Source organism: Pelobates fuscus, chromosome 7 (genome assembly GCF_036172605.1).
Source record: "Pelobates fuscus isolate aPelFus1 chromosome 7, aPelFus1.pri, whole genome shotgun sequence".
Taxonomy (NCBI): domain Eukaryota; kingdom Metazoa; phylum Chordata; class Amphibia; order Anura; family Pelobatidae; genus Pelobates; species Pelobates fuscus.
In genome coordinates this window covers 152,807,460-152,823,180 of record NC_086323.1, presented here as the reverse complement: position 1 = coordinate 152,823,180, position 15,721 = coordinate 152,807,460, and the positions used below count along the sequence as shown (strand labels likewise).

Sequence of the window (15,721 nt, the reverse complement as noted above, 5' to 3'; positions counted from 1 at the left end):
TGAGGCCATCAAAATACTAGACATCAGTGAAACTCTGATAGCTGACCTCATTTACTGGGTATTTTTAATTTATTTTGTGTTTTAGAAAACCACTATAATGTATCCAAAGACATAGCAAAACCTGGAATCTGTGTCTTTTTTTGGGACAACAATCAACCGAATGTCCACTCAACAATACCCAATGATAATATAAAAAAAAAAAAACTTGTGCGGTGTGTGCTTCTACTCCTTCATTATAGTAGTATTTAATCATACAGTTACAAACAAATTTCCCTTCCACTAATCCAGCCAAGTTGACTATGCTCCTTTTCCTTCGTATAAATTATTTTGTTTTCATTAGATCCCACCACCAGCATATACATTCTTAATTACGACAATTGCCATTTGCAGATTTATATTTAAATCAGGAAAAATGTGTTAATCAAGTATAGCAAAAAAAAAAAAAAGAATTTAAATAATAAAAAAAAAAATTCGCCCCTTCTCATTCCAGTGCTTTAAACACAGTCTGCACAGGAAACGTCTTAAAAAGCGTGTTCTTAAAAGAACATTGTCAAGAAAATAGTTTAAGGAACACGTTGAATCATTTTAGAGTCAACATTTGGCAAATAACTTAAAAAAAAAAAAAAAAAAAAATTACATTGAAAAATACTCTTTAATATACATCAGGCACAACACTCTGTAAAAAGGATTTGTCTGCATAAAATGTTTCATGGTACTATAGGATCATTAAATGTCGAGTGTTTACACCATGGTAATACACTATAAACTATTCATGTCCTCAGGCCTTCTTTAGAACCTTTAAACACTATAAAAGGCTAGAGCATGGCAATGCATTGGATAGCTATGTCAGATACTAAGGTCAGTACTGCATTCCCTGTAAGCTCTCCTCCGCTGCTCAGTGGGGTGTCGAGCACTTTTCAATGTATCATGTTTTAGATTATGCTCACCCCTATCTCTATTGGCTTTTTGATCTCTGTTCCTTCTTTCAGGAGATCTCTCTCTTCTTCTATCAGGAGAACGATCCCTTTTTCTCTCAGGTGACCTTTCCCTTCTTCGATCTGTTGACTTAGATCGCCTTCTTTCAGGAGAGCTCTCTCGTCTTTTGTCAGGCAATTTCCTTTGGTCCATGAATCGATCTAATGATTTCCTTCTTTTGCTGGGTGAACCATCCCTTCTACGTGTAGGAGATCTCTCCCTGGTCCTTTGAGGAGAACTCTCTCTTCTTCTTTCGTATTTGTCTCTTCTCTCCAAAGTATTTTCTGCACTACGTGCTCCTTCATTTCTCTTCTCAGGAGATGGTCTTTTTTGGCCATTGACTACCATTCTGTCTTCTTGTTGTAGCCTTCTCTCATCGGGGGAATGATCCTTTCTGCTACTTTGTACAGTATAATTTTTAGAGGACCCATTCCAAGTGTGGTTGTCATTATTTTGTCTGTTGTGGTCCCTGTTGCTTTTAGGGTCTTTATTATAAGTCAGTTTTTCACCATGCTGTAATGATTTGTGAAGATCTGGTGGGTAGCTAAACTCCGATGAGGTGTGATATCTATCAGATGGTAGCGTGTTCATTTTCGATACGTTTTGTGAACTGGTTGAGAGGCTGCTCCGGTCACTGCTGGGGTCTGGAGAAGGAAAAAAAAAAAAGTGAATTTTGTATACATTAAGCTGTTTAAATAGATGGTCTTCTCATTAAGTACTTGCAACAAACATTTCTTAAGCATTATAAATAGTAGATAACTAAAGCTTCTTGTTTGGAATGGCGAAAAGTTAATATATGCATTATTTTGTGCACGGTGTTCTTATTTATAAACAAATATTTGAGATGTCTCATTTTATTTTCATTTTTAGCCCTGTGAATATCATAATTTGACTGTAAATTTAACTTTTTAGGAAAACTAGAATAGTATTTAATTGTAATTACAGCTTCTCTGTGGTGGATATGGTCATTGCCATTTTGAAGTGGAGTTGACTTTTTTTTTCATGTTTTTATTAGCCTTGATGGGGACCCTGTAAATTATAAGACATTTACAAATAGTACTGAATCTATCGCACCTATAATTTAGAGTAAGGAAAGAAAGGAATGCAAGAAAGAAAAAAGAGTTTTCAAGTTGCCAAAAAATGCACTTCTTTGTGTGGTTACTATTACATGTGCCTTTATTTATGCAGTGACATGCATACTGATGTCATATTTAAAAAATATACAATGGTGCTTTAGTATTTTTTCTCCACACGCGCTTAATGTGATAGGCTGGAAGTTTAATTTTTTTCCTTCCCTATATCCCAAGATAAAAATCTTTATAAAAATTACAGATATTTCTGTCTTTTAAATTAATCTCCAATTTGAAATGTGATTGCAATGAAGAAATAAGGCTTTTCAATAACGTACTTACATGTACAGTTCAAAGAATGCAGGGTGTTCATGAATTTGCTGTACATATGTAAATCTAGCGAAGCAAAAGCAGGGTGCATACTAGGCCACAGCACAGAAACACCTAATATTGATTTAGCTACAAACCGTAGTTTGATTATGGCCCGTTAGGTAGAAGCAAGGCTCCACAAGCTTTTCATTTCTCATACATGCAGCAATGTTAGGAGGTATCATCGCTGAAGAAGGCAGCACCAAGTATAGTAAAGAGAAAAGGAAAGAGAAAAGAGCAGAACATTTAGATTCCCTACATAAAGAAGAGGAAAGAGAAAAAAATAATAATCTTCATATTTCAAGATAGTTTATTTTGTTTCCGGTCATTGTTGTCTAGGTGACATCCAAGTAAGGCCGTGAAATCTGCAATTTCTATAGTGACATTAGGCATCTAAAAATGTGACGTAGCAACAGACAAGACTACTGCATCTATCAGAACAGAGAAACAGGATGGAAGAAATAAAAGAACAGTTACATTCAACAGAAAGTCCACAGCAGACCACAACATAAAAAATAAAGTACAAAAAGAAAAAAAAAGAAAAGAAAAAAAAAAGTTCTAATTACAAAATTATACAGCCTCACATTGAAGCAGGTTCCATCAAAGAGGTAATATGCTGGAACTTCACTTTTTTTTTTTAAATAAATAGGATCAAAATAACAAACTGACCCCTTATATTTTGTTTTTACATCTGTACTATGTAGCAGCTCAACTTTCAAGTGTCAGACTTTGAAAAAATTTTAAAAAATAAAAAGCAAATGTAAAATAAATTGGGCTCCAATTTCATCTCTTCGACTCATGATTATGTTGTTACAAATTACCTCGCTAAAAGATAATACATACAATGTATTAAATTATACAGTGCATCTTTCAAAGAAACCATGAAAGCAATGGACAAAAATATTCACAAAACTAGTTGACAACGCGTTTCACATTACATTTTAGCGGGGTATTTCATGGTTTAGACTTGAAAAGGAGGATCTTGTGGTATATCTTAGGGGCTGGGCTTAGAAATAGTCCTTTAACATTGTTTTAGTTCTTCAGTCTGCTTCATAAAAATAAAACAATGGCCCTTATGTCCCAATATCTGAGAAATATAAGACTATTTCAGCCTTTTCAAAACTTGTAACAGCACTAAAATCCACTTTATTTTAACACATTGTCAATCCAAGCACTTTCAAGCAAAATTCTCAAACCATTATTGGGTACTGGTTGCCAAAGATCTTAAACTTTAGTATTACCAGTATCAACATGCAATCCCTGTACACCATAATTAAATCCCCTGCAGGAAGCATCTGGTAGGAATCTATGCATAGAAAGACCAAAAGCTACCAAAGATATTTACATCAGGGGAATAGGCCGCCAATATTTCAGCATTCAATAAATTATATATCATTTCCTGTTTTCTAGAATGGCCAAAGTAAAAAAAAGAACAAATGATTAACAAAAATCATAAATAGTCTAGTGTGCATTTTTGTGGCTATTTGTTTTGCTTTCTTTTCATGTGCGTGTTTGTAATTTTTTTTTTTTATGTAATGGAATGGGTAAAGATCAAGAAGCATAGTGGAAATAACCCAAAAAATGGGAAGAATACAATTAAATCCTTCAAACACAGTTTCTATAGAAACTTCAAAAGACCTTTGGTTGGGAAAAAAAAGCCCTATATATAGGGCATTTTATGAGCAATTCTCTTAAATAGGACTATTTTACAATATATTTTCTTTAATACAGTATTTGATAGAACATTGTCGGTTCACATAAAATAGAATTATGATCAGAATGTTCAGTTCCCTGATAACACATCTTTTTCCATACTCTCTTAAATAAATCTTCTTCCATTTAGGACTTTAAACAAATTAATATTTATCTTATCTGGTATACACTGCTCAAAAAAAGCAGGAACTGACAGTTTCACAAACTTTATGTAACGGTGCACACAAAATATGAAGGCGTTTATGTGTGTGTCGTTTCAGTAAGAATTATGCATACAATTTTTAAATTAATGGTGGTTCCTTCAATTGCATTACAAAATAATCAAAACAGTTTGGCACAGTTCGATAGTGTATTTTTAACAAATTGATGAGTTTTTTCCCTTCACCAATGATGCTACGTTGAGGATTCCTCTTGCTGAGCCCCCAGTCCACAGAAGCAAGAAGAGGGTGAGAAGAGTGGAGAAAATTCAGTACAAGCGAGGCAATTAATCATATTTCGCAAAAAGTTGGTAAGACACTGGTGATTGATAAAGAAAAAAAGAAAATAATTTCCTGCTCCAGCTCTTGAGATAGAGATCATTCATGGAGTGACGGCAGGAAGCAAAGCAATGGTTTCAGAGTTTGACCCACCATATTCTGGCACCGAACCATCTCCACGTTTCAGATTCAGACGCACTCTTCGGCCACCATTTTTAATCAGTTCAATTGCCCGAGCGTGCTTCATGTTCTTTGTTGTCTCTCCATTGATTTCTAGAATTTCATCACCAACCTAGATAAAAAAAAAAAAAAAACACACAACTATTACATGGTTTTTGTTTTGTAAAACACGAAACAAAATCAAGGTAAAACTGTTTAAAAGCAGTGACCCAGCATATAATAAATAATATCTTCAGCTCCAAACAGTTTGTGGTAATAAGGATAGCAGCACTGTGGACAGAGTTGTTTAGGTAGTAAATATATTTACTTAAATTAACTCTCCACACACCATAATCTTAAATTAAGGTGTTATGGTGCTTGTGAGTTCCCAATTACCTTAAAAGGTTCAACAGTTTACACATGGTTTATCCCAAAAGTTAGTGTAGACTGTGCCCCGTCCATTCAGCCCATCTTCTTCTGTCCAAGTTCTTTGCTTCAATGAGTAAACTTTGGAATGGGCCTGGTGATAGGCTGAGAATGTCAGTTGACATTCTCAGCCTATCCGTAGTTGTCGATTAAGAAAACTGCATGAGAAAGGTTCGGAACTTTCTCACACAGTTTAATGAGATAGTGTTGGGTCCTGAGTTTGCATTTTTTTTTTACATCATATGTGCTTTTATGATGATGCAGTTAGAGGGTTTTTCCAACCTTTTTTTTCCTGTTGAAATAATGCCCTATTAGGCATTATTCTGTTGGTCCACCAACCCCAAAATTGTGGAGGACCTACAGCATTACTTAAAATTAAGTTGTACTTACCTTACGTCACAGGAGACACACAGAGTTCCAATTAAAGACTTCTCATATGGAAACATTTGTTTGGACCATTTAACCGACTCAGGGCCCTGAGCCAGTGAAGGAAGGGTTAGAGGAAATTGCAAAGGAGAATCGGTTACGTCTGTCGGTAGAGTGTAATGCACACTTATGACATATCTTTTATGCACAGAACTGACATTAGGCAATCCAAAACAGAGTTCTGGGCTGCCTTGTTACATATGCTGGGGGTCAACTAGCCCAGCACACAATTAATCATATGTCTGGATGTGCAGTGTTTCAAGCAGAAACACTGCCCCTACAGACTCCTACCACCATGACCACGTTAACGTGTTACAATCACCATTTTTTTTAAATTTAATTTTTAGGATTACTCCAAAGGATCCTCCTGAATGTAGTTTATATTGCCACGTCCTTCCTCACATTATAAATATAAAACTTAAAGAAACACGTACCCTCATTTTCCCACACCGTTCAGCTGGTCCTTCTTCTGCAAGACGCAGTACATAAAGATTCATGTTGTATTCCCGACCGCCTCGGAGACTAAACCCAAATCCTTTCACTCCTCGGTCTAGTTCCACTGCGTAAAACTCTTGATCCTTTTACATGAACAAAAACAGAAAATGGCAATTTACTAACTTTGGATGAAAATTTAAAAAACAAAACCAAACTTCATTATTAATATTTGCAATATATTTAAAATAGGAATAATGCATGTTTTTGTTGTAGCAATTCACATTTATACCCACCTAATCTGAGAGACCCTAGATTAAAGTAGGTGCAATTCTTTACAATTATACAACGAACGTTGCAGCTTTTGACTTTAAAAGCACAAACAGTGGTACTAGCTCACAGGAATGACACTAGTGGTGATATTTTATCCAACAATTATCTGTGGAGTTATGTGGAAAGTCTGATGTGTGTTACAGTACCTACACAAGGCAAACACCACAGGAAAACATTTACTTACAATGTATTTTGCTTGTTGCCAATTGATTTTACCATGTCATTCTTGATTTTGGTGGAAATTGATTGAATACTACACTAAAAAAAATCCCCTTAATCTTCACTTTTTGGTTTTAAGGCTACTTCTACAAACTTACACTTAAACTTTTCATTTTATTTTTTAAAGTACTGTTCTCTTAAGTTAGTATAAAAAGGTACGCAAAAATGTTAAATCATATAATTAATGCCATCATACTAGTAGATCATCTGACATACTTTTGAATTTGTGTAAAATGTGGTACATTTCTGCACGATTTAATATTAGGAACACTATAAAATGTATCTGGCTAACAATTTAACACATTTATTCTACAGTAGCAGATTATGGTTCTTAAAGCTTTCTGGTAAAGGCTTTTATTGTGTAAATGGCAAATAGATCAATATATAGATTAGTGCTTATAAAGGGAAGCTGGAAGCATTCAGAATTATCCTTCACTCTAATTGCTTGTTAAGTGAAATCAAGTGAAGAGCATGAATGCAGACAGACAAGGCAGCCAATTATCCAATATCGGAAACAGAGAGGTGCCTTCTTCTATCTGTCCCAATAACTCCATTTTAGTTTTTTAACCAGGTCTAAAGACATAAAATCCCCCCCTCCACCCCCACCCAAAAAATAGCATTAGTGCATAGATATAGCACAGGAATATTTTTATGCAAAGCATAACTATTGATGTATGGCAATTGTACTGGTTTACATCACAAGACATAACAAGTGAGCTAGTTTTCATTCCTACGTGTTTTTTTTTTATTTGATTTTTTTTACCAAATCTGTAGTTCACGTGTAAAGTTATAAATAATGCATGTAATTGAGATTTACTGAATTAACATGGATGGGATGAAATCTGCTCAGTTTAGATGGGTCGATATGCTCACTTATATCCTTTGTATCAATCCCAACCTATGTATTTTGGCAGGACGTCAGGTGGTAACTCAGTTAAAGCTTATAGCATGTCAGAAGTGTTAGTGTATTAAAATCAGTTATCAATTCTATTTTTATTCAGTGATTCATGAACCGAGAATAACAAAATGGACTCCATGGAAGATCCTGCAGAATGGGTGACTACAGTGGAATCTTCCCCCAAGCCTTTTATTAAGAATTAGAGTTTCTAATTTAAGATTATGTAAGCATCATATGCAAAACAAATAACAAAAAGAGGCATCTCTTATCACAGAATAATAATAACAGAAAAAGAGCAAATTGGTTAAAAAGACTGACAAAGAGTTTCAACATGAAAACAAATATTTTGCCAAATGGCAAAACGCCAATTGGAACATTTCATTTTTCCATTTCCAATGGAATAGCACCTGCATTATTGTCATTGTCACAGGACCGCACTGGATTTATCTCAAATATTTTAGAAATTCCATTGTGTTTATCTGCCCCTTATTTTGAAAATCAAGTAATTTGCATAACCAAATCTCCGTGTACAAAGAACTCAGTAGAAGGGAGGACTGGTTGAATGTGTTTCACTTGCCATCGGAGCTTTCTCAACATATCTCCTCTCGAGAACATCCAGAGGACTGTTGAGAAAGCGCCAAAGGGTATTATAAGGCCCAGTCCTCCCGTCTTCCACTTTTATCTATGAAGTCTTTTTTTCCCCCTTTAGTTTTTTTTTTTTATTTATATTATTCTGGAATAAAAAAATGGTAGACCAAAATAATCAACTTTTTGTCTTCAAGTCACTGTCTGGTTTTGTAGTATGTAACATGAAAAATACTTGTCAAGTCATCATATCCTTTCGTTACTCGAAGATACATATTTGGGGCTTTAAGGCAGTCATGCAAACCTTGAGTACTTCTAGTAACCATGGTTTTAGCAGTAATTGTATTGTAGGGTTCATTCTTTGCCAGGTTTCCAGGCTTAAGGGTAATCTTCCTACGCCAAGTGGCTCTCAAGGTAAAAACTGCCTTATATTGCTACGGTAAAGAAGAATTTTATAAAGATGATATTGACCTTTTGACATGACTGGAGCAGCAGGAAAATATATAGCAACCCCATCTCCCCCCTTTGGAAAACAAATTCAATCTTCACAAATTTCTGAAAAATATATTCAACTAAATATAAGAGCAGAAAGAATACACTAGTGTCAGCTTGTATAGGACAAGATCGTCCTTCAGGTCCTAAGGGACTGCATGTCCCAAACTTCTTTACAAAGATGAAAGGTTAAATTTATGTGATCAGCTTTTGTAACCCTGTAAGCTAGAACACAAATAAACTGCCCTCCAATTGGTCCTACATATCCCATCTATTAACCTGTACACACAGTTCTGCGAGACAGGGGAATATTTTCTAAAGACTCTATTTTAGCAAATTCATTCTGAATGACAAAACGGAAGCAAAATAGCAAATTATTTTTTCTAACTCTGCTATTTACTGCTCAGTTTTGCAATTCAGAGTTTATTGAATAACCTTGACAGTATGCCTATCCTATTAAGGGAAGTGTGTATTTTTATATGCATTCTGTTACTGTTACATATGTTCTGGAAAGACTTGGATTGGGGTTAATTCAACTAGTGTGGAGACATATATATATATATATTTACAAACACAGGTTATATTTTCAATTTGTTTTTTAAAAATCATATATGTAAACAATATGCTGGATGAAAGTTACATCCATAAAGGGACATGAATGTGCAACGGTTTGTAAATATTCAATTTTCTGCATAACTGCATATCCAAGTGATTCTGTTAATTGCAAGTTATAAATAGTCTCAAGAGAATCCTATTTATAACATTAGCTTTTCTTGAGTATACTCTGTAGAAATATCTAATCTTTTATGGAAAAAATTGTACACACACACACACACACACACTATGTTTGTAAACAAACAGGCCACTCTGAATCTCTGAATGTTTAGCTAAAAGCCCATAAATATTTTAGCAACACATACAATAGCACTGGCTACCCAGGCAAGAATAAACATGCTGAAGGGCACTGCACATCTTAAAGCAGGAGCCTAGAAGGGATACAGCTACAACACCAATATGTAAGGTCTGGGTGCATCCTTTGTTGAAAAATATTGAACAGCAGTAATTTTTTATCAACGGATTTCAAAGCCGATTATTAACTGGTACATTAGCACTACTTTATTTTTCTTGCCATATTTAGATTTACCAAACCAATAAGACTTGTAAACCATGACATATACCCATGGAAAAAGTAAATGCTTACCTGTGTGGCTGGTGGGGTTTTAAATTCAAACTGGTTTTCTTGCTTTGGTTTTGAATTGTTCCTGTATTAAATAAATATATATGTAGTTATTTAGAAAAAGTATTCTCATGCCAAATATCTAAAGCTAAATCGATTGGATTGTGTCTAACATCATCCTTTACATTATCACACTGGAAAGGGGTGTTTATTTTTTTGATGGGTCATATCAATCGTCTATCGCCAAATCATTCCAATTGAAATAATTCCGTATTTTGTAGAACAAAACAGGTCAAAAAAATATATAAATAAGTATTTGACACCCCACTGCCATCACCCCTAGTTCATATCTTACTTTGTTTCCTGTGGCATTGTCTGAGGAGTATGTGTGGTCGTAATTGTGGCAATTTTCTCTGCGTTGGTCAATAAAGAGGCATTAGAGGATTCTGGGGGAGAAAAGATATGTGGTGATTATACAGAACATGTAAGACAAGAAAGGGAGAAAAAAACTACACATAGTAACACTATCCATTATAAAAAGTTAAACATTTTATTCTTTTGTGGTCTAATATGGAGACAATCACTTAACATTACCAGAATAGTAAACTAACTTCTCCACTTGCATTTCTTGCGATGCCAATATGTAGATTTGCATCAACTCCATACACTGTTAAAATAAGTTTATTTCTACTTACACTACATCATATTGCAGACACACAACCACGTGCGTTGTTGTCCCAGCACAAAACCGCACACTGTCTGAAAATAGAACACTAATGCTCAACTTTCTCCTAAACACTCGATTTCATTGGTATGATAGCCTTTTATGGTTCCCTACTGACCCAACAGTGCTTTCCTATTGCTCTCCAATTGATCTAGACCCAGCATCTAAAATTGTATTTCAAATCCTCTGGCATCCCTAACTCTGATTTCTCAGTCTGTCCTCCCAAGCTCCTGACTTAGCTCTCTGTGTTTCTAACCTCTTTGGACTAAACTGCAGGAGGTTTTCTGACCTCTAATAACAAACGAATAGAAAGGTTGCATGTAACTAAAGAATAGAATATGCAAGGAATACATTGGAAACTGGGCTTAGAAGGTCAGTTATCTCAATATCTTACAAACCAACCTATCAAATACTGAAAGGGAGATGCAGCCAACTACGCCATTAACACAATGAAAAGCAAGATTTATGTTGACGACTTACAGTAGAAAGGGTAAATTTGTTTTTTTCTAGTTTTTTTTAACTTGGAATATGACTTGATATGGCCAACCCACTATTTCACTTCCTCCTTTCAGAGAATTTAGATTTATAGTTTATGCTGTTCTTGTTTTGTTTGTTGTGTATGATGAGGTCTTATCTGGTTTTTAATATTTATCAAATTGATGTTAGCAGATGAATTGGCTTAAAGTTGTGTATGTCATGAAATGTTTGTATAAATTAAATTAATAAAAAGACTAAATTTAAAAAAGATAAGCGAGATTTCATTGGTTTACAAGCAGTGTATCAATCTTACCAGAAAACGTTGCCATGTATAAATTGCCAACTCCTTTAACAACATGGGTTAGACTCTCTTTGTAGCGTAACATAGTGGACAGACTCAAGTAAAGCAGCAATGGTTATTATTCACTATGATACAGACATTTCACCAACTTTCTGATTGTTTGTGGATATGTATTGCAGAACTTTTTTTTTTCTTCTTTAATTTGGTTCCCTTTTTCTAGATATATGTTATAAAAGCAAATGAATAACTGTGTTGGCTATCAATTTGCATTACGAGTAATAGAGGAAGTACAGAGGTTTTTTTTTGGACTTGCTCCATTGCTTTCAAAGCCAAATTATGTTATAAAAGCATGAAGCCTGGTAATATAATGCATATTTTATTTTATGTAGATTAAATTGTGTCTCAAATAGCTGTACACATCAGCAATTACATTAATCTGTAATTTGGTTATGAGAACAGTACAAAAACACAGTGCATTAGACAGATTTTGTAATTTCGGTGATGATTTGAAAGAAAGCCTTGAAATAACTGACTCATTAGGTAATAATATGAGGGTCGACATTTGGTGGAATGTTCTGCTAGGAATTAACCGATGCATCAAATCTAAAAACCTTACAAGTAATCACTTTACCAATCAGTTAGAGCTTGTTCTGTTTCTTTTACTACAATAGGATTTTAATATAATGCATTTAATAATAGACAACACTTTCTGCAGGACAGGCATGTAAAAAATAAGTGTGTGTTTTTACAATAATTAGAATAAATACAAATTTGCTAAATGTACTATCCAACATTATGAGGCTACTGCAATTTAATACTGATAATAGGTATAAACATTTCTGTTTTAGGTGGAAGATTTTTCTTCTCTGTAGTCACTGTGGCATGTCCTCGCTAAACAGTTATAGTAGAAATTATGTGACAAATAGTTGAGCTTTAACCCCTTAAGGACCAAACTTCTGTAATAAAAGGGAATCATGACATGTCACACGTGTCATGTGTCCTTAAGGGGTTAAATAATATTGAAAGCTTCAATGGTCAGAATGGCTTGAGTGGTATCAATTAACACTAGTAATTTTAAGTATGATTTATTATTATTATTACCATTACCAATTCCTGATAATATTTGTAGATATGGGAGTATAGGAACACGATGTATTCATATTTTAGAAGATCACACTGGAGACACATTTAACAATTACGTGGCCATATTGGGAACATAGGTGGTATTGTGTCATCAAGGGGGAATGTGGACAGCAGGTCTGTTTAAAATAGTAGCAAGAAATAGGACCATGGTTCAGTTCCATCTCAATATCCCTTTACTCTTATACATGGGGACTATTTAACATCCATTATTTTAAAGGTAGAGGTTTGTTTTATATCCTATTACTTATTGTTTGCATAAGTATTCAACCCCTGCTAACTAATGTCTGGTTTAAAAAGGTTTAACACAGTGTACCATTAAAGGTTGCGATCACATTTTCAAGATCTAAACCCCTCTGTTAAAGTTTTTTTTTTTTTAAAGACACATTTTTAAGTGAACTTAAATATCCAGAAATAAGAGAGGATTGGTCACAGATATGAATAATTATACACTTTTTAGAATGTTGGTAGGCACAGTTTACACACATTACCATATATATATATATATATATATATATATATATATATATATATATATATATATATATATATATATAAATATAAAACCATGTGATGTGCCCTGGGATCCTTTCTAATTAATTGATGGTTGTATTACCTTTTTACAGCACAGTATCACTGCTTTGTATTCACAGAAATGTTTATAAAAACAAAATGATCGTGTTATATAAAGGACACTTCAAAATCACTCGAAAGTATGCATAAGTACTGTACTTTACTATTTTTCCTGCTAAGAGTGCATTCTGTTTGCCACTCCTTGTTATATATATATATATATACTGTTAAGTATCAGCTACAGAATTTACTTAGAACACTGGGATTATTTAACAGGATTATGCACTAAAATGAGAATTGAAAGTGGATTTCAAACTTAAGGACAAAATAACCAAACTAGAAAAATTCCAAGTCAGCTATGCTTCCATTTTAGCAACCTTGGCCTAAAATTTGGATTCTCGCTTTAGAGAATAACCTTTTCAATATAACCAGAACTGTAATAGCATCATATATAAATATTAAAAAAAGAAAAGTTGAAATACCATCTCCAGGAATGATACGTAGAGTAACCGTGTTTCCCGCTTCCTTGATTAAGTTGACAATGTCCGAATGCGATTTGTTGGTGATGGAACATCCATTTACGGCCAGGATTCGATCTCCGACTTTCAGCTTGCCACACCGATCAGCAGGACTCCCCTCTATTATTCGACCTATTTTGTGAGGCATGGCTACACATGCATTGCCTGCTTTTTGAATTTGCAGTATGTGTTACAGTCATGAGATACGGAAGAGGACAGAAGAGAAGAAATGAAAAAGAGAGAGAGTTAAGGGTTAATGACGCCTTGAGCATAAAGTAATTAGGAGACTTGTGCTGCTCAGGGGAAAAAATTGGCAAAGGAAGGTGAGTTAATGTGTTGGCTCTATGGCAGGAATACCCAACCTCGGTTCTTCAGTTGTCTGACAACATTTATCAGCCTTTGACCGACTTCTGGGAGCTGTAGTCCAGAAACAGCTGTTTTACCAGACTTTACTCAGTTTTTGTTTTTTTTATTACTCTTATATCATATACTATGAAACAGTTCTGTACGTTGTTTACAAATGCATTTTTTTTTCACTTGTACTGATAAAAGAATCACCATCCACACAAACACAAATGTAGAAAGTAGCAAAAGAAATTTGATATTAACATTCGCTCATATGCCATATGCATAACAAATTCAGATCCCCAAAAGATATTAGACTTGAGTGTATTCTTGTAATGTAGCTTTGAAATGTAACCTCAAATATTCAGAGGTCCCCATTTTCTGCCTTTCCTTTGGTAAAATGGTATGTAATGGTAATATGGTATGGTAATGGTAATATGGTTAGATGCATCTTCCTTGGGGTAATCCCTCATTTGGATCCTGATCCTTAACATTACTTTTTTTTTTGGGGGGGGGGTTGTTTGTTTTAAGGTCAGAATTTTGGTGTGTATAAATGTAAAACACACTAATTGACTTATTGGAAATTCATTCAAGGTTTTGAAGGCAACTAGGTACGATCATACTATGATTAAATCTGTGCATCCTTGTAAGATATTCTATTTTCTGGAAATGTTTAACACAGACTGTTCATCATGCAGCTGCCTAAGGCCCCATTAAAGGACCACTCTAGTGCCAGGAAAGCATACTCGTTTTCCTGGCACTAGAGTGCCCTGAGGGTGCCCCCACCCTCAGGGACCCCCTCCCGCCCGGCTCTGGAAAGGGGAAAGGGGTAAAAACTTACCTTTTTCCAGCGCTGGGCGGAGAGATCTCCTCCTGCTCTCCTCCTCCGATCCTCCTCTTCTCCTCCCCGTCGGCTGAATGCGCACGCGCGGCAAGAGCTGCGCGCGCATTCAGCCGGTCACATAGGAAAACATTCACAATGCTTTCCTATGGACGCTGGCGTGCTCTCACTGTGAAAATCACAGTGAGAAGCACGCAAGCGCCTCTAGCGGCTGTCAATGAGACAGCCACTAGAGGACATAGGGGGAAGGCTTAACCCATTCATAAACATAGCCGTTTCTCTGAAACTGCTATGTTTATGAAAAAATGGGTTAACCCTAGAAGGACCTGGCACCCAGACCACTTCATTAAGCTGAAGTGGTCTGGGTGCCTAGAGTGGTCCTTTAATCAGCCCTATGTGAAAAATGAATAGGGTCCCAAACCTGTATCCCTGCAGGATCTTAATCCTTCTCTAAACCCAATTCCATGAAGATCTAACCTAATTTGATTGCTTATTTTTTGTGACTTATCTCACATAATCAGTAATTCACAACAATCCTTCAAGTTGTTTTAAACATATACAGGCACTCTGGGTCCGAATAAGTATATTAGATACAGTGTGTGCGCATGCTCAAGTGTGAGAGAGTGAGTACGAGAGTAGGTGTGCAAGAGAGTGAGTACGAGAGTAGGTGTGCAAGAGAGTGAGTACGAGAGTAGGTGTGCAAGAGAGTGAGTACGAGAGTAGGTGTGCAAGAGACAGTACAAGAGTAGGTGTGCAAGAGAGAGTACGAGAGTAGGTGTGCAAGAGAGAGTACGAGAGTAGGTGTGCAAGAGAGAGTACGAGAGTAGGTGTGCAAGAGAGAGTACGAGAGTAGGTGTGCAAGAGAGAGTACGAGAGTAGGTGTGCAAGAGAGAGTACGAGAGTAGGTGTGCAAGAGAGAGTACGAGAGTAGGTGTGCAAGAGAGAGTACGAGAGTAGGTGTGCAAGAGAGAGTACGAGAGTAGGTGTGCAAGAGAGAGTACGAGAGTAGGTGTGCAAGAGAGAGTACGAGAGTAGGTGTGCAAGAGAGAGTA

At 35.5% G+C, this 15,721-nt stretch overlaps 1 protein-coding gene across 14 annotated transcripts in view; it reads right to left on the bottom strand.

Annotated features, from left to right (window-relative positions):
- Window positions 1–215: 215 nt before the first annotated feature.
- MAGI1 (membrane associated guanylate kinase, WW and PDZ domain containing 1) overlaps window positions 216–15,721 on the bottom strand; it is a 468,514-nt gene continuing 453,008 nt past the window's right edge. For 4 of the 14 annotated variants that reach the window (XM_063426812.1, XM_063426814.1, XM_063426819.1 and 1 more), the window contains 6 exons: window positions 13,448–13,651; window positions 10,106–10,196; window positions 9,775–9,835; window positions 6,049–6,192; window positions 4,757–4,895; window positions 216–1,619 (listed from right to left, as the gene is read on the bottom strand). In XM_063426812.1, the coding sequence (XP_063282882.1) occupies window positions 847–1,619; window positions 4,757–4,895; window positions 6,049–6,192; window positions 9,775–9,835; window positions 10,106–10,196; window positions 13,448–13,651 (1,412 nt within the window). In that variant the 3' untranslated portion in view covers window positions 216–846. Of the gene's footprint in view, window positions 1,620–2,512; window positions 2,602–4,756; window positions 4,896–6,048; window positions 6,193–9,774; window positions 9,836–10,105; window positions 10,197–13,447; window positions 13,652–15,721 lie in introns of all 14 variants that reach the window. The other 10 variants (XM_063426820.1, XM_063426824.1, XM_063426826.1 and 7 more) reach the window with 4 other exon arrangements.